A 26,932-nucleotide genomic window follows, 5' to 3' on the forward strand; every position below is an offset into this window, starting at 1 on the left:
CAAGCATTTCTCTGTGTTGGAAAAAAAGAAAAGAAAAATGGCGTGCCAGAGCCTGTTGCATCTTTTATGATTCATGTTCATCTATACTTTTTTTCTTACGTTTCCAATCACCAGTCTTTTCTAGCTCTTTCACTATTCTATCCTCACAGAAATGCGTTAAATACACCCTTGGCTGGTAAGTCATTGACTCACTGCAGATGAAAGGAAAAAAGGTACCACAGCTCCAGCAAAGAAAGGAAATAAGTGCAAATATTATTCTGCAGGTTCCAACAACAAAAAAAAAGGACTCCATCATGACAGTACAGTCAAAGAATGGCTGTACTGCTTCTGAAACCAATCACAATTCACCCCTGTTTATCCGAAAGCGGATGAGGCTTAGTTTGTGAACAACAATTTAATTCTTCTATGACTTATTCAAGGCATGTGTTGCTCAGCATTTGCGTACAATGACTCCTTGGTTTAAGCAATTTTGAGCAATAAGGTTTAAAAAAAAAATAGTAGTAAAAGGGAAGAAAGCAGCTACCGTTACAAACATGTAAGTGGCAATATAAGATATCATGTCGTGGCTGTATTTCTGGTACACAGTGTTTATACCCACACAAATGCAAGTTGTCCTTCACGTATTTGTAAAGTCATCCTTTACATATCTGTACCTAATGTACATTGTTGCACATTCCTTAATGACTTAAAGTCATTCTTTACATATTTGTACTTTGGACCAAATTCTTCCTCTATCCTAGCCTAGCGCTGTTGCAAAACAGCCCAGAATGGGCTTTTACCGATGGGTATATTCCTGTTGAATGCATTAACCATAAAATCATTAAAAGTGCCATTTCTTTAGAGAAAGACAAGCAAAGACAAGACAAACAAATCATAAACCAAAACACTGATATAACAAATACGGTAAGCACAGCAAATATGTTTCCATTTCTCTTGCAGAAAAGCCTCACTCTAGGAGTTAGAAGTACTCCAGCAAAAACAATACGCTAATTATACTCATCTCAAAATCTGAGTATGAACACCTGTCCTGCTACTTGCTATTCTTCCATAAGGGCCACGGCAGAAGCTGAACACTTTGAAGACAGCAGCTCAGTGCAAAACAGAGAAGGCCTGCCCGTTACAGGTTGCTTTTCCAAAACCTGTAATTCTAGACATGTGCTTTCTATATATGCAATGGTACATTGGCAGATCTGCTTCCAGGACCATGTACCTCCTTAGCTTCATGATCCCAGGCAGGTTGTTTTGCAGAACTGTATCAGTAAGGCGACTGTGTCTTGCCCATGCTGTGGAGCGCTCTTCCACAGGAGGTTTGGGGAAAAGCCCACAGGGAGAAGCTGTAGAGTGCTTGTTGCCTAGACTGTGCATGCAGATTCCATGTCGGATGCAAAGCCGGGAGCACTCAATATACTTACAGCCTTGGATCAACACTCTGGGCATTCATTACCCGTTTCTACACGGCTCCTAATCCTGTCCTCCTCCAGCACGCTTTTCAGAGGCAGAGAAAATAATTATCAATGCTTCTTACAACAGCAGAGCTCAAAGGTAGTACTGGCATTGCATTTTAGTGCCAGAGTTGAAGTTATGTATAAGGAGAAAGAAGATATCCAAGTAATGGGACCCTTAGATGCCAAGCACATATATATTCCACTAGGATAAAATAGAGGCCAGGAAGGTACCTTTTCTGACGTTTTTAGTATACCAGAAGGACAAACTACTAACATCAAGAACCTTAGTCAATTGGACAAACAAGAAAAAAGCAACTCTAACATTTAAACCTTAGAGAAAGAGACAAATCTGTCCTAAAAAAATAAAAAAGCCTAGTTAATCCCAATGAAATGGCCCCAGTGAAATTCCTGTTCCACCTGTTACTGAGATTAGAACGCAGTTGACATGTCCACTTTTTCATATATATGGTGCAAACATCCAGATGTCAAGGTTAAGGAGGATCATGAATGTAACCGATCTAACAGTCTTTGCTACCAGAAGGCTCTAATAATCTAAATGGAGTACACCAGAAGCAGACTGGATGCAACATATGCAGAGAAAAGTACTACTTCAACAACAAAAAGATAGCATCAGCTGACACCATTTCATGCTTCTCCGTAAAATGAAAAGATTAGGACAGATAAGTCTGTTGCAATACTCAGTACTGCAGTTTAATGAACAAGACATTGCATGTAGCCTTTACTGTATAGAATGCATTTATACCAGGGCCGAGTACACTGCTGACTTTAGTAGTACAGAATTAAATGTATGTGGGCATCATAACTGAGAAACAAAAGAATATGTGTTTATAGTAGCTAATCCCTAATTTTTAATAAAACTGAAAATTAAAAGTATTTCTTATAAAAATCAATTATTTTTTTATCTAGATAATACATTGAAAAATATAGGCATTCTGGTAATCACAGAGTAGTTAGACAGTAAGAACTGTAAGTTTCTAAAACAGGGATCCAGGAAGATATAAAATAAAATATCATTTCTTCCCACCAAGGAAAAAAATAAAAGCTATTGCTTAGGCAGGGTTAGCTAATGCAACCCAATCCACTATAAAAGAAAAGATGAAGTTACCACTTTGCCCAGCACGATTAAATCAGCAACCACAAACTAAAATATTCCTCTTTTAAGTCTTACCACACTACATTTGGTTCCTCTTTGGAAACATGAAAACCTGTCAGATCTCCATCTGCAGTTCAGAGCTCATCTTCGCTTATAGGGGGGCAGGGGCGGGGAAACAACAACAAAAAGACAAAACCAACCTCAAAACTACAGCTCCCTTTCAAGATCCAGTATACTGGAGGTCTCCTGAGATCACAAACAAGGTAGCTGCTTTCCTTCTATGATCCAACACAACTAACATGGTCCTGAAGCTTGTCTTTCCTTACAAAGAGAACTGCAGAGGCCAAGAAATAAATATGTAGCTCTAGCCTTATCTAGAAGCTCTGCCAAGCTCCCTGAGCTCCTCTCCACTTTAAATCATCTGTAATAAAACAAATCCAAAGATCATAAACCTCTTGACATTTTCCAGAAAGTTCACCACCTGCTTATTGGGCCTTTGTTTTTTAAACAACTATTGCAGCTTCAGAACAATTTTGGAGGTAATGAGGCAGGGCTATAAGTAATTTATCATTAATGGGAAAAACAGAAAATAAAGCATACTTAAAGTATATGTTTCTTGGCATTAAATGAGTGAACTTGAACTTCTTTCTTAAGCCTACTGTAAACTTATTTCCTCTTATTCGACTCCTCACAGTTCCATCGGTTCTCTCATGAGGCACACAATCACTGCCTCCGCGATTTGTCTATCGCTCGCCAGGCAGGGCAAGCGCAGTCACAGCAATTGCCCTGCCCTGGTTTTACAATCCACTCTAACCTCCAAAGTCTCAAGGTCTAAAATCCAGCCTCCATTCCTGTTTTCTTTGTCCTGCCAGAGCTTCCCCAGCTAGAAGTACATATTTCTGCATTCTTATGTGTGTGCATATGTCTGTTACTGGGATAATTAAAGGGAATTTGGGTTCTGACTGTCTGTACCCTCAGGGAAGAGACAGTAACATCTGCTGCAATGACTACTCATTTCTTATTTTTTTCTGAACAAGGGTTTTGAATTGTTTATGCTTCATTGTTCAAACACATACATTGCATACAAATACAAGAAGGTGTAATGGAAAAAAGATTGAACCCCCACCTAGATGAAAGTGGTTTCAGCGCTACAAGCACAGTTTTTTATACACTCAGAACCACTTGCGAGTTCTACAGAAATTATGCAGTGACAAGGTATCAGCCATGATATACAATTACAGCCCCTTTGAGTTTTCTTTCTCTCATACACAGAAACAGCATGAAACTGGAGCCCCAGACCATTCCAGAACAAAAAAATAAAACACCACAATAAAACCTATTTTGCAAAGTAACACTAGCCAGCTGGAAGAGATCTCATTAACCATACCCTTCCCACTTCTAAGGAAACAAACCCTTGACTCAAACATGGTGTACCTCATGTTACAATATTTTTAAATTATACTGTATCAGTCACTTGAGGATAGCATTGTATTTAAAAATAATAACTAAGTACGCTTAACAAAAGTTTAAGTTGCCAAGAACCGTTTTCAAAAATTTTCAGTTGCGTGATCTTCTGCACCATATTTTGAACAAACATAAAGTGACTGTCAAGTAAGCCGACAGTTGACACAGGATTTCCAAATCCTGGTCTGATTTAAAGCAAAAAGCCTATCAGTCTTTATTAATTGTTCAAAATAGGAACTATGAAAATATCATGCCAGCAGACTACCATGAGAGGCAAATAAAAATTAAGTAAAAAAGGAGAAGCCAAACCTGAAGCATCTGAGTTTGGGGAGCTCTGTTCTGGGGTTTCCCCCATGATGCATTTAAATGCAATACAGACTCATGTTTGGGTACTTGAAGATTGCATTCAACTGTCATTCTTATTCCAGTTCGTCATCGCATACATCTGTTCTCATTATTTTGTAATGTAATATTCATAAGTATCAGCCCAAATGACATCACCGTGACATAAACTCAAACCCACTGCTGTAGAAACACAGTAGGGATTGCAATCTGCCCTTGCACTGTTTAGACTCTCCACTATCTCAGCTGTGGGAAACTGCTGTCTTCCTAGTAATAATCAAACTTTGTTTCCTTGAAGCTGTCAGAAGCAGATTTAGCAACCCCACTCTTCTTGAATTGTGTATACACCTGACCATGCAACAGATAAGAGCTCAGGGGCAGTGGATGCTTAACAAACAAACAAAGCATTTCCAGAGGGGGGCACCTGGAGAATGACACGACAGATTTCAGTTGTCACGCTTGTAAGAGCAACCAAGGAGTCACCTCCATTGCATTTCACAGCTAAGATGAGTCTTCTGTATATCAGTAAATAGCTTACCATGCATTAGAAGAAAGAGCTTAGACAGGAAGCAAAGAGATCTGAGGGAATTTTGGAAACTACTATAACCAATTTATTCTAGCAGACTACACGTGACAGAAAGGTTAATAGGTTGTATGACTTTAAGTTAAGATTCTTCCATATAAACATACACATATATCCAGGCAAAAGAGAAGGCATCCGGGCCAGAAACATAAAACACGTACAAACTGCACAGTTTAAAAAAAAAAAAAAACCAAAAACAAAACCCCAAACCAAAAAGAAAAAACCCCAACCCTAACGCAACAGTTTTTAAGATTAAAAGTGACCAGAAGCCTGTCATCAGATTAGAAGCAGATTAAAGCAGAGATAGGATGATGTTCAGGTAAGGAGGCACAAGAAGGTATACAACACATAAACATTTACAGTGCAGTGCTAATGAAAGGTGCTGAAGCAAACATCCAGAGTTTCAAAAAAATGTTCAGGGAATGTGTTGGACATAGTGAGAAAACAGTCACACGCTTTGAGAGACAGGGAAGCCTGACGGACAGCATATGTATGGAAGGACTACATTATGTAAGATTTAGATAGAGGGCATAGAGGCAAAGACCAGAAGAATGACGGGAACACACCAGGGAGAAGACAAAGGAGGAGAGAAAACCTCAGGGAAACACAAAAATTATTATTCTGCACCAGACTTATGTTCCTTCTGTTTTAATATCCTGTTTGTGTCAGCTGCTAGTTCAAGATGGGCAAAAAAAAAAAAAAGTATAAGGAGTAGACAGCAGTAGTATTATCAATCAAATATTAACATTATGTCTCAATCCAATCTCTAAAAATGAGGAATGGTCTAAACCTGAAACATATAATTTAAAAGCAGAAAAGGGGGAGGAGAGAGTACAGAAAGCTAATCAACAGAAGAGAATTAAAATAAAAAAAAATTATAAGAGGGGTGTGAGAATTCTGAGGAGACAGAAAAAACCACCAGTGAAGGAAGAAGGATGAACCAAGAGAGACTTTCACCCAATTTACACTGTAAATCACCTTGCAGGTCAGCTGATCCACACTTCAGGGTAGGGACTCATTCAGCAGGGTAGGCAACAATGAACATGCTACTATAACAAGGACTTTTTCTGAGCTGTTAAAATTATGTCATGAAGCTCAGCTGTGTTTTGACACATGGAAATACTACTTGCTGCATGTGACCTTCCCACACGGGTGAAAGGTTTATTTTGCCCTGGGGAAGTTCTGTCAGTCAAACCCCAGTAACTTCACACCTCAACCAGCGCACACCCCACATGCTCTTCCCAGCAAGCACAGCTCCCCCCTCCCAGTTACCAGCTCTGGCTCCAGCGCTGCCGCTGCCTGTCTTCCCGAACGTGATGCAGAGGGACAGACTGACCACGTCAGTAACATACTTGTTACTGACCACGATGTCAAGTAACGTATTTGACATCCTTAGTCATGCCCTCTCTTCAGAGAGGCTTAACCTTTCATGTTTGAACACTTACATGCTGGCTTTGGCAACCAGCCACAGAATTCATTTTGAAGGAAATCATGTTGTATGGTTATGGGAAACCAGTATTTGGTTTCGACATTGAGTTTTGTAAAGAAACTTGCTCAATTTTTATAAATGTATTGTAGCAAACAGAAGCATAAAGCCAACTGCCTATAGATAGTTATAATAATGTTGTGTTATTTTTATGGGAAATACCTATGTTTCAATTAGTAAGATCTTGTTTCTAGAACTGGCCATCTTGCAACGACACATTTTTATTTATGTTGGCATATAAACATACTAAACTTCTTTATTTACATTCTTTTAGCATAATACAATTTCTCAATGCCATCAATTCTGCTCATGAAGTATTTTCAGGTCTGAAGATATTTCATGCAAAAAATACAAAGACAAGCCAAACAAGTCATATTGTAACAGAAAGGGCATACAGGGTCAAGCCTGACACTAATCTTGGTAAGAGTTTGGAGCCAGGACTTCAAACTGGAACACTCTCCACCCCCTCTACTCCCCCACCACAAAACAAAAGGATGCCCCCAAGCCAAATAAAAAAAAAAAAACAAACAACAAGCAAGAAAAAGAAAAAGAAAAACCACAACCCCACAAACAACAGAACAGCACTTCTCTTTGTAGAAATTTTTCTTCTAAAGGGCACTGTCAAACTCTAGGTATTTGTCATTATTAACAACTACTTTACTTGATTTTTTGTAGAGCTAGTTGAAAAATGGTGAGCTCTTAATTCTCAGAAATGGTAGAGGAGAACTGCATTTCTTTGTCCATAAAGCCTTTAGAACAAAACCTGAAGTGAGCACTGTAAGTGGAAAGACAAGCTTATGACAAGTCAAAGCATGGTCTCACCTGAATGTGACAAATTGCCATGTAACAAGTATCTACCATGTTCAGCCACGCAAACAAAATCAGCTGCTATTCAGCATCCTATAGTCCTGTCAATAGGAAATGAGCAGTGTCACAGAAGGGAGGCAGGAAAAGACAGCATGTGAAAAAAAAAAAATCACTTTGAAGTAGCACTGACTGCACCTCTCTGCTTCCACCCATTCTATCAAATAAACACAAAGTACCAAAGTTTATTTAAGAAATTAAGGGAGAAAAGGGAAAATTAACAAATGTTTTTCCTCCACACCTCTAAGATTCCTGGAATTGTAGAGCTCCAGGCAAGGCCCAAGGGTGGGCCAGGATCTCCCCAGATCTCTCAGCCGATGCAAGAGCCAGCAGAAGGTGACATTCAGTGACAGGCAGTAAGGGCAGCAGGTGCAACCAAGTAAGTGCAAGACAGCCCCCATAAATGCTGTGCAGAACCTGGAAGGGAAGACCAGCAGAACGAGTCTTTCCAGAAATTTGGTAACTACCAAGTACAAAATCAGAGTTCCCCAGGATCAGAAGGCCAGTAAATGCAATTGTCACCATCTTTCATGAACTAGCAGTCTAGGTTACTTCAGGAGAAGCAAGCGAGAAGAACTGAATTAAGGACGGTTCTTGCAGAACGTAGAGCCGTGCTGCTCCTGCTGCTGCTGTGAGAGGCCAGGCAGGCTGCACAGGCACCCTTTGCCAGCAGTGGAGCCCTCAGGGCCACCCACTCCACACAGCACAACTGCGTCCTGCCGGGCTGTGACACCTGTGCAGCCACAAGCTCCAGGAACAGCTGGGCACAAATGGGTTACACCAAGGCAAGTTAAAAAGGGCCAACTTCCAGCTCCTTAGCTGTGCAATGCTAACTAGCCATATACGTGCTCTTCCTCTTCAGTCAATGCTCATTAGCTTCAGACCTGTTGTAATGCAGTCCCTGAAGAGGGAGAAGAATCATTCACATGAGCCAGCGTGGAGGTTACGCATAGAGAACTTAAAACTTCAGCAAAACATAATTTACACTGTGCCAGACAATTTAGAAACAATGGATATGCTTCATTAATGCCTTTTCCAAGGGGTAGATCAATAGAATGCTCACACTTCTATTGATAGCTTATCAACAGAAGGGACAGAGTATAACTTAAACATCTTATGAAAAAAACTGAAATACTGTCTGGTGGAAAAAAACCATAAAATAGAGAAAAATCAAAGTAATATTGTGTTTCCTCTTATCTTTAAACACACCAGATCTTCCAGAAGATGACAGATCTTCAGCTGCTTAGAAACCCTATTTCTTGGTTGCTGATCTAGTTTTTTAGCATATTCCAGTTGGGATGTTTTACAATCTTTCAGTAAAAATGCCCATCTCCATCAAAAATACATGTCTTTTGAAGAAGGAGGGGGAAAAAAAAAGAACAAAAACCAGATTTTAATTCCATCTGCCTGCTTTGCACAGCTAGTGGAATGTGGCAGGAGTCTCCCACTCATCCTGCTGCTTTGTTACCAACCAGGAAATCACACATGCTCCAAACTTCCACATTAGGGCAACAGGGAAGAAATCAGCTGAGGAAAGGCAATGGAAAGGCTCATAGGATGTGTCTGTGCAGCTCACTAGCCATTGCAGCAACTGCTGATTTTCAATTATTAGAAACTTATTAAAATTATTAACATTCTATGATGGTCCAGCACTTGGCTGGGATGCCAAAAGAACTCTAAGTTGATAATTGCTTTAAAACATGATCACTTCTGCCAAAAAAAAAAAGTAGTTAGCCAGTATGCAAGTCCTTTGCTTAGAAAAGTCAGTCCCTGCCATACCCTGGTTTTTATCGGAACGCACACCAAAGATACTGGGTGATTCAGGAAAACAGTAATGGGATAGTATCCTTTTGTCTTCAAAGCTATCATTTTTAAAATTAACTGTAAGCAGCTGAACGTTGCCATTCCCCAGCAGGTGCTTAGTCTCCTGTAAAAAATTAAAGGCAAACCTGATTTGATACAAAAAAATATACAACTGGTGGAGAAATTATTTTTCTCCTTAAAAGGGGCTGGTTCTTGGTAGAGTACTGCAAGCAATCTCATAGTCCTATCGTCTAGACAAACCATAGTTGCAATATTTAGCAATCAACTTTTCTTCACTGATGAATCATCTTTATTTAAAGAAAAACCGAAAAGAGGACAGGGGGTGGAAAGCAATACACCTCAATCCCACTGCTGAAGCTGGCAGGAGGTCTTTAAAGTGTGTTTTTGAAAACCAGTGGAAAGAGAAGGAAAAAGCAATAAATACTGAGCGTAGTAGACTACTATTAGTTTAAACAGTAGCTTGCAACAAGATTAGGGAAAAGAGAAGAGAGTACAAACAAAAACAAGTTCATACATCATGTATCTGTCTTCATTCAGCCCACATGTTATTTCCTCTTGGCACATGTTAAGTGCATGCACTCCATATACAAACCGCATGATAAAATGAGCAGAGGGACGTACTGAGTCTATATTGCTTAGACAAACATCAAGGGAGGGAATTCTGTGGTGGTTAGACAATAAGGTTAAGAAAATATATTTCTCAGGATTCCCAAACCAAGGAATAAAAAAATAACTATGCTACTTTTCTTTTCTGGTTAACCTCAAGTAGAAATGAAGGGTTTATGTTCATTTCTTCTATGGATTGAGACGTTATTTTTGAGCATGTTTATTCAACAGATAACTTCTTTACAGCACAGCATGTATTTAAAATATCACTAAATACAGCTTCTAAAATTATGTCAAACTGATGCTTTTTTGTTGAGACAGCACAATCTTAAATTCTGATTACTTTACGGGAGCATAAAAGAGTGAGATTTGCCCCAGAGCAGATGATCTCAGCTGTACCCTCAACATCAATTAAGTCAAGTTCACAACCACACTTTATTTCTGACAGAAATGCCTAAGAAATTAAATTTCACACAGGCAACCTGCAGGACAGTCAATAGTTATAACTTCACACCTGAAATTGGGGTTGGGTCAATTTTTTTTTTCCAGCTCAGGAAACCACCGTTTCCTGTGTGTTTTCCACACACAGCTAAGCAGCTGGGATGGTCCCTTCAGTTCTACCTCATTGATGGGGTCTGCCTACAGCCCAGGTCTTCAGCTGAGCATGCGAGCTTTGACAGGTCTGACAGTTTCAAAATAGAGCAAATGTGGGGGGAAACAAGGTGTCACTGATACTTTTACACCTTTTTTTTTTTTTAAATCAGTAATAAAATATCAGCTCTGCAGAGAGCTGCCACAGAGGTTCTGTAGAGCAGGTGGCTAAGTGTTTTTGAAACCTATGGAAATATTTAGACAAACATTACACTACTCAACTGGTTTGCTTTGGGTTTTGCCTAAGAATAGTTCAACTTTTATAAACAGTTATTGTTTCTCATAGGCATCTTATTTTTCTAAACAGTTCGCCTATGATTTACCCCTCACTGTTCCTACCCAGAGGAAATCTGGTTTCCACAGCATTTTCTAACTGTTTAGGCTGAACACATGCCTTTACTATATTAAGAGAGTGTGTTTTCTAAGAAGTTGACCATCAGTAAACCCTAATATACTTTACAGAGCTAACATTTTATATCTACATGCACATGAAAGCATATCCAGATAAAATAAAATTTAATAAAAATTAAAATTATAAGGCTCTATCGTTAATGACCAGCTTATTTCAGCCCTTTTTCTTCTTCTTAACTCCTAAGCTATTTCAAGCATAAATATACCTATTTACACATTGTAAACATATGGAAAATGTATGCAAAGACCAATAATCTCACACTATGAGTCTCCGTCCACTGTGTCACCCGCACCTTCTTTCCCTGCACCCAGTTCTATAAGTTGCACATGATTTATAACCTCTTGATTCTAATGCTTCTGTTGGACTTATGCTAGCATAGCTGACGAATCCTCAGTGCATGCATGTAACTTATGTAGATTTATTTATTTTTTAACTCTTTTTTTTTTTTTTTAAACCCTGAATTTCAACAGACTAGCACACCTTTGCACATTTGGAGGCACTCTTCCTTGGAGAGAAAGGAACTTAAAAGAGGGACTACGCATCATCAGTTAGTCCCACCACATAAAACACTGAACTGCACACTACCAGGATGATCCTGTCAATCTATCCCATACTTAGAGGTCTGCTTGAATATAAATCTGATCTCTGTGATAGTTGCTACCAACTTTAAACAATTAGAAAAGGAAATTTCCAGCTTCCAAGCAAGACATAAAGTGCCTTATTCTAATCTAGGGAAGACCTATGACAATAGATTTTAGAGCTGAAACATTTTCAGATCTACAGTAGACTTTCTTATTTGTTATAGTTTCCAGGAGAGAGAAAAGGTGCGTTATGCATTCCTAACATTAATTATGCAGATAAACAAATTGCAACATTATTATTATTATTGTGTATGAGAAACATAAAATGAAAGAGATTTTTTAGATCATGTCAAAAACCTTTGGAAAGTGTATGCATCTCCTCAGCTTCTGCAACCTCTTCCACTGGCAAACAAAGTACTTGAGTAAAGGTTCTCAACTGGTGGATTAAATTCTTGCCATTTGATATCAGGAGATACATCACAGTCTTTCAGCTAAAACTATTTAGCTGGGAAAATCAGTGATAGAAATAGTATATGCCTCTCTACAAAACGTAGCTTGACAGGATCATCGCCTAAGTGAGCAGTTTTTGACTGGCAGTGGGAAAGTAAGCTCTTTCAGGAGATACACTCCCTTTCCATATTTCACCATGACAACTCCTGGGGACTACTTTTTCTTTTTATTAGTTTTTTGCAGCTGTTCATCCATACGCTACACCAGACTCTCACTCCATTAGTTTTATTTAATAGTTTATACTCCATCTACCATGCCTCTCAAAGGAAGACAAATCAAATAAGTACACTGCTATTTGGCATACCAGAAACTGCAAAGATGGTTTTAGCCAGTTATAAATAAAACGAAAGAGTTGATATCTCTGTAAAGTTAGTACTGAGTTTACAAGCTTTAAAGTATCTACCACTCAATACCACTCAGCCTTGGTTGATGTTCAGCATCCCACACAGCATTTAGCTGTGGTGGATTTACTATTATTACAAGATGACTTTACAGAATAGGGTATTAATGCAGCATTCAAATTAAAGATTTCATAGCTGTTAAGAATTGATTTCAGGACTCTGTGTTGGTCTGTCAGAACTAACAATGTCAATTGCAACAGAGGGCATTTTCCTATAGGCATTCATAAAGTCAGTAAATGCCGCAGGAAGAATACAGAAATCAGGAAGAGGGATGGTTGAATCCTACCAACTCCTACTGCAGGATTCATTCACAGAGTAGCTCTTCTCACACACGTCTCTATGCTTCCATACTACAAGTAGTCCATACCTAAGATACAGGCTCAAAGACAAACCTCTCAGTCACCTTTTCCTTCCATCTTGTATCTTTTGTTTTCCTTAACTAGCAGTCCTGCAACTGTGTGCCCACACCAGTTATGTTACCTATCACATATTGTATACTGTATTGCAAATATGTTTCTACATGTACTTTCTAAGATTTACTGATGATTCCTGACAGATTATTACGGTGAGTATGTACTACAGCTTGTCAGAATATTTTTAAGTGAAGGAAAACTTTTTCAAGACATGTCAGTTCATAAAAGCTAAGGTATTTCATGGATACGTACTGATTAATGATATTTTTACCACAAAGGTCAATAGGGAGTCTGGCATTGAAAATCTTACTAAATCTCAAATTAACAACCTGACAATTAATGCTTCTATATAATTGTATTTCTCATACATAGTTACAGCAAAAAGGAAATGGTTTTGTTCAGTAAACTAACTGTGACACTATCTCTGGCTACGTCAAAAGGTGCATCTGAAACAAGATGACAGAGGAGGTCTCTGTCCCAAAAAGCCTTAGCATAGTAACTTAGAACTGGAAGAACACCACAATTAAATATGACAGACATAATGGTCTAAAAGGCAAGATCATGCTAAGTTCAAGCTACTTTCCTAAATGTTGGCTGAATCAGATTCATAAACCAATGCATTTTTTAATCAACTTTTAGCACGTGGCTCTGGCAACAAGTTTCAATTATTTGCTTTTACAGTTGCATATACTAAAAAAAGTACATGCAATGATCCCTTAGTTTGTGAAATTAAGCAGTTAAGTGCCAGAATTTTAACAGTGCTATTTTAATTTACAAAATTGTGTATGCATGCTATGATAAAAATAACATTATTTAACTACATTATACACACAACATGAATGCTAAGAAAACCAGGTATTTCACCAGAATAAATCATACTATTTAGTCCACCAATAAATGAGAGATAAAGGTCCCTCCTTGACAATGGACTGATGGTTTGCTGTTCCCAGGTACAGAACGTAACCACTTCAATTCATTCTCCAATGTACTGGAGAAATGGACAGCTGGTACCATTACTCTTATTAAACCATTAAAATGCCAGAATAAAAATACTTTCTGTCAAAAACACAACATTATCTTCTCTAACTTTATGAAAAGAATGGAAACAAATCTTTTTTCAATTAAAATTCAATAAATCCTAATTCATCGGAACAAAAAAAATACACATGTGCTTCTTAGAAAAACAGGAGGAATGCAATATGTAATATAATATATCTTAATCCCTACATCCTCATAGCTACAAACTATTTGGAACTCTAAGTTGCGACACTAATGGAAAAATCTCAACTCAAATAAAAAAAAAAATCAGTTATTACATGCCCCAGGTTTTCATAGAAAACATCCTCCGAGTGTTCTTAGATTTGTTCCAACAGTTCCCCAACAGTCCATCCCAATACCCCAGATGACAACCACGTGTATAAAGAGACCAGCTTGGCAAAGCAAGGAACACACTGTGGAGCTCCAATCCAAAAAAGGCCTTATGTATGAGGTGTAAGCAGGGACAAGGTGACGAAGGAGGAATTTAGAAACACCGCATGGGCATGTAAGGATTGTGTCAGGTTAAATGAAGTTCAACAGGAGTTAAGACTTGCACAGAATGTCAAGGGCAACAAGAGCAGCTATTACTGCTATGATAGTAATGAAAGGTCAAATAGGGAAAATATAAGCCTGTTGCTGAATCGGGCAGGTGATCTAGTGCCAGCAGACAGATGACCTCCTTTGTTTCAGTCTTCACCAACAAGGTCTCAAAGGCATCTGATGTTTATCAAAGGGGTTCCAGAATTACCAGCAGTACCTGGCCTGAGTCAGGGATGATTTGCAAGATCCCAACCTATATAAATCCATAGGATCAGAGAAGATGCATCCACGGACACTGAGATAACTGGCCACTCCTTATTTCTGAGAGATGAGGGAAGATCCTCAGTAACTGCAGGAAAACAAATGTGGGAACTACAGGCCAGTTCATCTCACTTAAGCTCCTGGGAAAGTTACAGAGTTAGTCTGTTGGAATGCACTTTTTTTGATACATGGATGAGAAGGTGGTGACTGAGAACTGTCAACATGGATTTTCCAAGGGTAAATAATTCCTGGCCAACCTAATTACCTTCTATAATAAAATTACTAGTTTTAATGATTAGGGGAGAGTAGGGGAAAGTCACTTATCTCAAGGCTTTCAACACTGTCTCACTGTAAGTTAGGATGCTACGGTCTGTCTCATCAGGAGGGCAACCAGATGGGTAAAAAGCTGGTTGGATGACCAAGCCCAGAGACTAAATGTTTAATGGACCTTACTCCACCATGAGGCTAGTAACAAGTGGAGTATCACAAGGGTTGATCCTGGGACCTGTCCTGTTTAACACCTTAATCAATTAGCAAGGGGAGGCAACAGAGTGCCGTGTGTAAAGTTTGAAGATAATACCAAATTCAGAGAAACAGTTGATAAGCTTGAGGGCAGGGATGTCATCCAGAGGGACCTAGATAGGCTGGAGAAATGGGCCAAGAGCAACCTCATGAAATTAAGCGTACACATGCATGGTCCTGCACCTGGAAAGGAACAACACCATGCAACAGTACAGTCTAGTTTTAATCACAGAGGAAAATGAGTCACCCACCTTTAAATGACACGTTCAGCACCAAATTGTGAACAAACTTTGCAAGCCTAGTTGTATTTAACTTGTATGGAATACAGTCCAGGTCACTATATAACAACACTGAATGCACTCTTTTTTAATACCATTATACATTAATAACAGACGATTCCATTAAGAGATTACACAATCTTTAGCCTACTTCTGGAAAAGTTTTTTTGCGCTTACCCCTTACCTTTGTATGCAATTACTGGGTGCTCAGCTCTGTGGCAGTGGGTATCTTCTGTTGTTGAATCCAATATTGCCAATACCCCAACTCCTGCCAACAGCAGTGCAAGGAGGCAGCTTCCTTTCATGGCGGTCATGCTGTTCTCCACAGCAGTCACTTCTTTTAACTGGCTACTCTTCTTGCACTCACGTGGAAAAAGCACCTGGAGAATTCAAAGAAATTTACTCAAGTACAAGAGCAAACCACAGAAAAAATTAGACAATTCTTGATGATTAAAACAAAACAATATTGCTTTGTCTGTATAGTATTTGATTCCTCAAAACTATGCTATCAGCTGCTCCTCTAATTACTACAAAAACTTATAATCAGTTACACAATTCTTTTATCACTCAGCAGGATTCAAAAACTGTTATTCATACCCCCTCTCCTACTTTGAAGTTTCATTTTACAAGTTGTGTGGGGAAAATAATGTTTTGCAACATTTTTAAATTATTTTCTTTTTTAAATACAAAAATTTATCTAAATCTATGTTCCACTTGGACCCCTCCCCCTGCCTTCCTCCCAAAGGAAAGAGTGCTTTGATTCCTTGGGATTATAAAGTAGGAAAGGAATTGCTCCTTCACGTTATTGTTTTGACAAAACAGCCTTAGAGCATATATCGTTTGCCTTTCCATAGAGTATGTATAGCACAGCACAGAAAGTGGTAGGACAAGATTCACCTCAATGCTCTGACAACATACTTTCGCTTTACAGGAGGGAGGGTCACTGGTTCTCACACTGGCTTAATCCCTACCCATTTGCCAAGACTGATGACAAGGTTGTGTATTGCAGCTTCTAATGCTGAAGACCACTTTCTACTAAAATCTAGACACCAGTCAATGATGTAATGTTTTTGATTCAGTACCAGAATAAAGTTGAAGTCTCAGCTACCTGATTTTTTGAAACATTCAATAAACAGACACTTATAAGTAACAGAATATTCACAATGTGGATATAATTTTAGATCCAACCCAATTCCTTTAGCTTTATCATAACAAACATTCCAAGTAGTAACAACCTAACCGCTGCGATCCAAAAAACATTCACCACTAGCAGCTTTACTGAGCAAGCTTGCTTGCTGATAGCACACAGTTATGAGGCATCACTGCCTTTCGGGGGGGTGGGGGTGGTGGGAGGAATACTAGAGATTTGAGAAAACTCCATAATGTCAAAAATGTCATTCTGCTAATTAATGGAGCAACTCAGGAAAAACTAATCAGCAATATTGACTTTTAATGCATTTGATCTCACTGAACTGTAGTGTGCTGTTTAATAAGGTGAAAACTTTCTATTTGTGTAAAATAAACCTCCTCAACACATGAAACAAAGGGCTGTTAATTAAAATACACTCCACAGTAAGACCAATGTGTTTTAAAAGCTACAGTCAGAAAGCAGAATGGGTTGTAAACATTGCTCCCTAACATTACTGTAGCACAAGCCGTCATAAGATGAACTGCTCTTCTCTTACCCCTTTATTTTGCTGCCTTTAGAAGCCTTCCAGCTAAGACCTGAACCCATCTAATACTCATTATTTTAAACTAAAATAAATATATCAAAGATATAATAGTTCTGAGTGGTACATAAATTTAATAGTCAGTTTTAGCTTCTCTGCTACATTCACTTATGTTTCAGAAAAAATAAGGGGGAGGGGGAAGCTTCTAGGCAGTTAAATTCATATTCTTACCTTTCTAAGTAGTATATCTTATGATGTCATACTCCAGTATGAATCTGTCCCTATAAATTGCTTGGGGCTCACAGCAGGCAGTATCTGCGTATAGAAATTCTGTGCAATCATGTATATAGTGGCAAAAAGCTCCTGTTCAAATGTTTTGGTAGTACATTTTCTGCAAGGGTGACATTTTGAGCATTATGCACTATTCTTATCCAAATTCAACCAGTTTATGTGGGTTATACCATAGCTAATGGATATTACTGACCTACAGACTATACATTACTAACAGTTAGTTCTAATTCAGGTTTCTGTAAGATTATGTATGTGTATTTAGGAAGCAAAATGAAAGACAAATACCACATCATAGACTCAAAAGCTGTTTTTCTTGCACACAGTACAGCAACAGCTATTCCAACACATAGGAATATGGTACTTTCATGTTAAAGAAACAAAAACTTTATTTCTTTCAGTTTGTAAAGTCTCAGAAATACCCACAAATGTGTGAATACAATGGACAGAAATTAAACAAGAATAAAATGAAACAGAGCAACTGACATCATCTACGGGGATACGTGGAAAGCATTTTACACTGTCCCGCATGACATCCTTGTCTCTAAATTGGAGACACATGGATTCAATGGATGGACCACGCGGTGGATAAGGAATTGGCTGGATGGTCGCAATCAAAGAATTGCCGTCAATGGCTCAATGTCCAAGTGGAGAACAGTGACGAGTGGCATTCCTCAGGGGTCAGTACTGGGACTGGCACTGTTTAACATCTTTGTCTGTGACGTGGACAGTGGCATCGAGTGCACCCTCAGCAAGTTTGCTGACGACACCAAGCTGTGTGGTGTGGTCGACATGCTGGAGGGAAGGGATGCCATCCAGAGGGACCTTGACGGGCTGGAGAGGTGGGCCCATGTGAACCTCATGAAGTTCAACAAGGCAAAGTGCAAGGTCCTGCACATGGGTCAGGGCAATCCCAAGCACATCTACAGGCTGGGTGGAAATTGGACTGAGAGAAGCCCTGAGGGTGTTGGGGGACGAGAATCATAGAATATCCTGAGCTGGAAGGGACCCATAAGGATCATCGAGTCCAACTCCTGGCTCCACACAGGACCAGTCGAATCGGAGCATATGACTGAGAGTGTTGTCCAGACGCTTCTTGAACTCAGTCAAGCTCGGTGCTGTGACCACTTCCCTGGGGAGCCTGTTCTAGTGCCTGACCACCCTCTCAGTGAAGAACCTTTTCCTGATATCCAACCTAAACCTCCCCCATCGCAGCTTCATGCCATTCCCTCGGGTTCTGTCACTGGTCACCAGAGGGAGGAGATCAGCGCCTGCCCCTTCGCTCCCCCTCGTGAGGAAGCTGTAGGCCGTGATGAGGTCTCCCCTCAGTCTCCTCTTCTCTAGGCTGAACAAACCAAGGGTCTTCAGCCTCTCTTCATACATCTTCCCCTCTAGACCCTTCACCATGTTTGTTGCCCTCCTTTGGACACTCTCCAATAGTTTTATGTCCTTTTTGTACTGTGGCGCCCAAAACTGCACGCAGTACTTGAGGTGAGGCCGCACCAGCACAGTGCAGAGTGAGACAATGCCTTCCCTAGACTGGCTAGCAATGCCGTGCTTGATGCACCTCAGGATACGGTTGGCCTTCCTGGCAGCCTGGGCACACTGCTGACTCATGTTCAACTTGCTGTCGACCAAGACCCCCAAGTCCCTTTCAGCATGGCTGGTCTCCAGTGTCTCATTGCCCAGACTATATGTATACTGTATGTATAGCCAGGGTTGCCCCTTCCCAGTTGCAGAATCCAGCACTTGCCCTTGTTAAACCTCATGCGGTTGGTGATTGCCCAGTTCTCAACATGAGCTGGCACTGTGTTCTTGCAGGCCAGAAAGCCAACCATGTCCCAGGCTGCATCAAAAGAAGTGTGACCAGCAGGTTGAGGGAGGTGATCCTGCCCCTCTACTCCGCTGTTGTGAGACCCCACCTGGAGTACTGCATCCAGCTCAGGGGGCCCCAGTACAGGAGAGACATGGAGCTGTTGGAGTGAGTCCAGAGGAGGGCCACGAAGCTGATCAGAGGGCTGGAGCACCTCTCCTATGAGGACAGGCTGAGAGAGTTGGGATTGTTTAGCCTGGAGAAGAGAAAGCCCCAGGTAGACCTTCTAGCAGCCTTCCAGTACCTGAAGGGGGCCTACAAGAAAGCTGGAGAGGGACTGTTTACAAGGGCATGGAGTGATAGCACAAGGGGTAATGGGTTTAAACTAAAAGAGGATAGATTTAGATTAGATATAAGGAAGAAATTCTTTTCTGTGAGGGTGGTGAGGCACTGGAACAGGTTGCCCAGAGAGGCTGTGGATGCCCCCTCCCTGGAAGTGTTCAAGGCCAGGTTGGATGGGGCTTTGGGCAACCTGGTCTAGTGGAGGGGGTCCCTGCCTGTGGCAGGGGGGTTGGAACTAGATGATCTTTAAGGTCCCTTCCAACTCAAATCTATAAGCTCAGCCTTCTCGGTCTCCCTGGCTGTAAATGAAGCTCAATGGTCTTTATGTAACCAGGCTCCTATATCCCAGCCAAAGTTTCAAAAAACAGCTGTACCCAGGACACAACAAAAAGAGAATTATATTTCTCCACAAAGAAAGAAAAGCACTCTTCATCCAGATATCTGTGCAGTAGATTTAGTATCTTATGGATGCTGTGGTTTCCATTAGAAAAAGGATACTGACTTTCACGGGACTAATCCTGGTAAAGGACCAGGATGTAAATGTTGATATGTCTGATGTCTTGTACCCTGCAGGGATCAAGAGGATTTCTCCCCACCTATCTCCTGTTTGCAGAACTCAGTAACAGAAGAAAAGATTCCTTCACAATGATACCTTTCCTCAGCCTCTAAATCCAAACAGCATCCTCTGGAAAGACAGGCTACTTACATGCCATAGTTGGTCTCTGACATAGTTGTTTATACATATAGTTATGATGTGGGAAATTTTGGGGGCCAAAAATCCTACCTAGCTGAACTCTTCCTCTCGCTGCATGCATCTCACATGGTAAAAATGGAGGCAGGAAACACTCCTTTCTCTCAACCAGAATATCCAAAGACAAGGTTGGTCTTTGAAGGATAGACAAAAAAGGATGTGAATGCACTTCTGATAATATGTCTCAGAGAAAAACAGTAACAGTTTAAATTTCTCCCTACCTCTACCTGTTTAAATGTACTGTGCTATTTTATTAATTTAACTGTATTAGTTATTTTAGATGTATTAATTTAACTGCATTAAATACATTGCAAGGAACTGCAAATAGAAGCTTACTTGCAACTACTCAGAGGAGAGTCTTCAGAGACCCTAATCAGACAAGAGAACAGTAAATCAAGGTAGCAGATAGAAACCTCATCAGAAGTTCTCACATGAGAAAAGGAAAAGCTTTAAGTCAGCTGAGCAACTGGGAGGAACAGGAACTCACTATACACTTCCTTAGACCAGACCATGCACAGAAGGAGAAAGAAAAAGGTGGCTAGATATTCCACTTAATACAGTGCTAGAAAAAATAATGAACAATCTGAATAAACAAACAAAAAACCCCAACAAAAACCCCCAATCAAACTAAAAAAAAACCAAAACAAAAAATGCACACCTGCAAGAACCAAACCCCTCCACCCCCCCAATCCCACCCAAAAAAACCCTCAAAAAAACCCCAAACAGAAGACACACCTTCAACATGTACCGACAGCATGAACAGTTAAACCAACACCTTAGAAAAACCTTCAAAACCAAATGCTTTTCCACAGAATTTGCTCCCTCCTGTGCATCCTTGAACAAGGACCACCACACAAGTTCCATCTCTGCCTGGATACTGGCTGTAAGAGTGAGCCTGTGGAGGCAGCACCTAAACACTGTACCCAGCGGTTGCAACACTGCAACTGGGAGTCAGAAGTCTTGAAGCGGGCAAAGGAGCCTTTCCTGAAAAAGACCCTTCTCCTTACTGAAACTGCAACTGTTGCACCAAGAAGTGATAGGTAGCCAGGAGCATAAGACCCAATAGGCAAGAGAACCCTAAACATGAAAAGTTTAGGCTAGTTTCCTTGATTTCCATATAATCTCCATATGCAAATCTATTTCAACTATGAAATGTAATGGTCAAGTCAAAACTCTTCCAAACATATCCATAATAGTGATATTAACTGTCTTTTTAACTATTGCTATACATTTGGGAACCAAGCACATTGACCTATATTATCTGTATAGTTTTTCTAGCACAGATCTTTAATCAGATTTCTGACAAACTGCATTTTACAAGTCTGTAAAAGAATCTGAGGATGCAAAAAGAAAAAAAAAGTAGAACTATAAAATAATGTATTGAAATATATTACATTTTATTTAGATATGTAAAGGGTCTTGTGCACTTATTCTCTCCCTCATTCACTTTTTTTTTGATCTAGCTTGCCTAGAAGAAATATAAAGGTGAATAAGGTCCATTAGGTAAAGGTATTATTTTTTACAAACGTAGTATTTAGTTTCTCCATTAATGCTATTTGATGAGGGAAACAAAAAACAAAAAACAATTCAATATTTTCTATTTTAGCTGAGCCAACAAAAGATACCTATTGCTAAAGATAAAAATTGTGAACAGCTGAGCATGCAAGGCATGTAACTGCTACTCCTAGGTCCAAGCAGATTCATTTAGAGACTATTCCCTCCAGGCACTGAAGTCATGTATTTAAAATGAAATAATCAGGATGTCAATATTTCTAGATCAGTTAAAATACATCATGTTGGAAGTACAATTTACCTCTGAATTATAAACTACGTTTTTTGTTTGATTAAAATAAGCTGCTGTATAAAGAGTTACCACACTAACTGCAGCTGTCTAGCAGCAAAGATACTTTCAAATAATTATCTTTGCTGATTCTGTGTCAGTTTAACTTTGCTTTGTGAAAGTAAATGATGAAGTGAATTTATGTCAATACGAGTATACAAACAGCAGAGTTTGGCATGGTTAAAAGATGCTAGTTTCAGGACTGGTTCTGGGTACGTGCATCCGCAAGCTGGTCTGGGGTTCCTTTACGTGCACACCAGTGTCTGCTCACACAGATGTTGCTTATGTAATTTGCTGTGGGCGACTTTTCCACTTTCCCTGGGTGCTTCGCTCCACTTCTTGTTTTGCAAAACAGCAAAAGTTTGATAAAAATTTATTCATGCTAACTACTCCAGAAAACATGCACCTTTGTGCACAAGCATGAACCTGAAAAAAGTACTTGCCTAATGAAAAAGACTATACGATGTATGGGTTCTTTAGAACAGAATTATGAGTCCAAAGAATGATGTTGTCCCACATTGCTACTGTACACACTTTGAAATAGTAATAAGTATTTCATCTTTGGCCATGTCAATTTTATTAAAAATACCTAGTTTGTCTACTGTACAGCTAGTGGCACCTTTTTACAATATGTTAAAAGAATAGAACATTTGCTTGCTGTCGCAGCTGATGAGCAAGAAGGGAGAACTGATGTTTTGTCTTTAGTAAAAAAAGCCCACACTGTTGTGCATTGCTAGTAAGCATATGGACAAATCGGGAAAGAGGGTATCAGCAGTCATATGGTCATAAAACTGGAATACACGAACACCCCTAGGATGTAGCTCAGTGCCTTTTTTCTGCAATGTTTTTTCATTTTTTAAAGTCAAACTACTCAAATCCACAAAAATCATTTGAGAGGATGATTGCTAGAGAAAGGAATATGTAAAAAAGGCCCTGTCATCACACCTACCAAAAAATCTAGCTAAATTCTCAGGCGATGTGTACTCTTCAAATTCCCAGATCTGGCAACATCAATTGTGACAAGCCCTGGAGGCAGCGGGGATGGGGGGACCACCAAGAGGCCTGCATCAGTCTCAAGTTACAGTCCTCCCCTCTCCTCCAGTGAAAAATGTGAATGTTGTGTATCAAAGGTATTCACATTTCACTTTTTTCAGAAATGAACTGTGATTTTTTTTTCTCAGTCACACCTCTCCTAATAATATAAAGACACAAGGTGAGTAAGTATCAAAACTCATTTAAATCTTGTTTCCAAAAAAAACCCAATTGTTTTTACTATAGTGATTGATGTTGTTCCCCTGTCAAATGCACAAATAAAAGCTATACCTCTTTATAATATAATTACTTTGAAATACATCCCTTATTCAGTATAGCTTTAGCAAAACAATTTGCATATCACTCAGATACACATTTAGATTAGAGCAGTAGCTCAAAGATCATCTCATTAAACATCAAGATGAGACTAGAGACTATAGAGCCTCTTCAGTGAAATAATCCAGCCATATACTATCGTGTTTCATCATTGAATCCAGCCATGAAGACTGTTTGCTATGCAGCAGAGCAGCATATTCTAATTTGTCTTCTCATAAAGTGAGAGTCAGCTTCAATTAACAAACTGATTACCAAGTTCCTTCAACTATTTTTTTTAATATTGTCATTTATTTCTGCAGTGGCATGAATTTTAAGATCTGCAAGAGGCAGTCACACATCAGCTGTCATTGACTAACGCAGTCAAAAATCAATCCTTAAATTCACAGTGACATTCTGCCAAAAGCCTGCTAATATCTGTAGCTGATGGTGACAACTCATAAAAGAAGAATCTGTCATCAAAGCCAGCTCTCCAGCACTGCTCAGAGAGCTGCAACTCTTGTGATTTCCACAAAGGCCGCACTGCTTCAAGAACAGTAGTCAGAGTGAAGCAAGAAGTTCGCAATAGTGCCTCAGATCTCATTTATCACACCATGGGCATGTTTGCCTCACCAGTGAGGCATAGGACCAGTGGACCACAGCCCCCTTGAGCAAACACCAGCCAACCCAGCAGGTCCACAGAAGAGCACCACAAGCAGTTTAGAGGTAAGAATAAAGGTAGTGACATCAAGCGCAGCCTACACCCAAGTTCCAGCAATTTCTCAGCTCTTCTTTTCCAAATTCCTTTTTCTGTTAGCTATCCCTTAGCTCCTCAGCCTTTTTGGTATACTCCCAAGCCAAGCCCCAAATCCCCACCTCTCGTTTTCTTCCCATGAAGTGGGACATCCACTGAACTGTGATCCGCTGTGTGGCCCTCAGAAGTTAGTCTGAGGCAGCACGAGGAGATATTCTCCTCTGCAGGCTGACTATAAATCCAACCCAGTTTTTTTCTTTACAAAATAACCGTAATGGAAAAACAAAATAGTAGTGACTGTTTGCAAATAAAAGATCTAAAAAGTGGAGAAAGTTGGAACGAAAATTAGAGATAGCTTAGTAGCCAAAGGGCAGGCATGAGGTGAGAGAGACAGACAGGAGATGGCAGAAGTGTCGGCTAGTGCAGAAAAAAGAAATGGAAGGAAGAACTGTAGCAATTGAAAGACACATCCCTGCATTTCATCTTCTCCTTTCTCTCTACAGCACACTTGTCTGCTCCTTTTTCAGTTAGTAATATTAATGGCAAACCAAATACGTTTTCTTAGGGCTCAAAAGATGGTCAACACCATTAACATGGCATACAATACAAGCTGTTCCATAGTAAAAATAAATAAATAAATAACTCTTACAAACTCATTGAGCTGCACAATACTTTCAGGTGTTGTAATAGCAGTTCAGTAGACAGTCCTTACCATAGGATTGTAAAAAATGGCACAGCTTCAAAATAGGATTGAGCAGATCCTCAGAAAAAGGATCCACTGATGGTTATGAAATACCTAGACACTCCCGTATTGCAGTGTGAAACTAGGAAACTTCCCAAGCCTGATATTGCAACAATATTCAGGAAAAGTCCCACTAGCTGCTTGCTAGGGTCTTTTTCTCTTCCTGAGACATGTGCTGTTTGCTCCTGACAGAGACCAGATGCTGGGCTGGATGAACCTCTGACCAAGCACAGCCTTTGGTCCCATGTTCTGCAAAGATCTGAGCTCTGCACTGCACAACATTTGTAGGGTGTATTTTATTAACTTCTGTTGCCATACAGTACATACAAGTCTGTATTTACAAGTTATTCATAAAGCCTTGTGAAAAGTGAACAAAGTATCAGACTGTAAGACAAGGAAAATCCTTTGCACAGCTTTTTACAAAGCACATGTAAATACAGTACATGAGTTGCAACCACAAAGACAAACCACATCCAGAATAGCCAGTCCACGGCATTTTTTCTTTAATATTCCCTCACCCATCTAGTAGGAGGCCCAACAGTTTAGAAAGATATCTGTCTCCTGGTTATAGCTGAGTCAGCAAATACCTCAAATTTCAACAGAATCATGTAGTCATTAACTGGACTCCCTTACAAACTGTCACAAACCATGACAAATTACATTTCAGAAGTTTCTTCAAATTTATCCAGCAATGATGTCAGTGGCCCTTACAAATATGCTTTCCAAATAACCCTGGCACGCTCTTGAGAAATAAAATATAATTTTATTATAAAATAAATATTTTATAAAAATAAAATATTTATTTTATATTTATTTATAATAAAAATTATTATAAATAATTTATAAAACATAAAGCTGCAGACAACAATTTTTAAAGCAAAATGTGCTTTCGGAGACCTAGTAATGTTGCCCCTGAATGAAGATGCTATACTACATATTTCTGTTCCTTGGTAAATGAAAGTTATTTGTGAAAAATCTTATTTACCCATTAAACCTGAGTATAATAAAAGCATGATAGTCCTCCTCATTGAACAAGGATTAATAAGAAAAACAATGACCAGACAATTAAAATATTTTTAACACATATTTTCATCATATTTGCTAGCAAATGCAGTCCCAGTTTATGGCATTGTTTTTTCCTGTGTTTTAAGCTACATAATTATGTTGATTTCACATAAGTAATTACATATTAAAAAAAAATATTTTGGTCTAGTAGAAACTACTGCAATGATGACATTTCTTGAATAGCCTTTAAACTCTCTTCTTCAATAGCTTTACTGTTAATCTACTTTTTGTAATCTGCTAAAAAAGTATCTGTGCTCCCTGTATAATAAGGGGCTCACAGAAAAAGTGAATTTTGAAATTTCGCCACTGGGAACCGGAAATGCAGGACCAGAGTCATAACTACAAGTAAAGCTGTGACTATGAATTTGCATTAACAACATACTGAAACGTCACTATATATAAAAGATACTCTTAAATTACAAAAGCTCATGCGTTGAAAGTTGGTCATGTGTTTTGCCTTCCACTATGATCTCTATTCAAATTCTGGTATGATGCAGGATGGGAGAAGGAGGAGATGCTCTAGCTTAGAATGCTTTGTCAACCATGTCCTGGGCTGCATCAAAAGAAGCATGACCAGCAGGTCGAGGGAGGTGATTCTGCCCCTCTACTCCACTCTCACAAGACCCCACCTGGAGTACTGCGTCCAGCTCTGGTGTTCTCAATACAAGAAAGACAGGGACCTGTTGGAGCAAGTCCAGAGGAGGGCCATGGAGATGATTGGAGGGCTGGAGCACCTCTCCTATGAAGACAGGCTGAGAGAGTTGGGGTTGTTCATCCTGGAGAAGAGAAGGCCCTGGGGAGATCTAATTTCAGCTTACCAGTACCTGAAGGGGCCTACAGGAAGGATGGAGAGGGACTGTTTGTCAGGGAGTGTAGTGACAGGACAAGGGGTGATGGGTTTAAACCGAAAGAGGGTAGACTTAGATTAGATATTGGGAAGAAATTCTTCACTGTGAGGGTGGTGAGGCACTGGAACAGGTTGCCCAGA

General features: G+C 39.6%; 1 protein-coding gene across 15 annotated transcripts in view; it reads right to left on the bottom strand.

The window, feature by feature from the left end:
- The window catches only part of SEMA5A (semaphorin 5A), a 353,459-nt gene that overhangs the window by 226,929 nt on the left and 99,598 nt on the right, over positions 1–26,932 (bottom strand). For all 15 annotated transcript variants that reach the window (XM_075744800.1, XM_075744790.1, XM_075744785.1 and 12 more), the window contains one exon: positions 15,520–15,715. In XM_075744800.1, coding sequence (XP_075600915.1) covers positions 15,520–15,649 — 130 coding nt within the window. In that variant the 5' untranslated portion in view covers positions 15,650–15,715. The remainder of the gene's footprint in view (positions 1–15,519; positions 15,716–26,932) is intronic.

This window comes from Balearica regulorum, chromosome 2 (genome assembly GCF_011004875.1).
Source record: "Balearica regulorum gibbericeps isolate bBalReg1 chromosome 2, bBalReg1.pri, whole genome shotgun sequence".
In the NCBI taxonomy this organism is placed as follows: Eukaryota; Metazoa; Chordata; class Aves; order Gruiformes; family Gruidae; genus Balearica; species Balearica regulorum.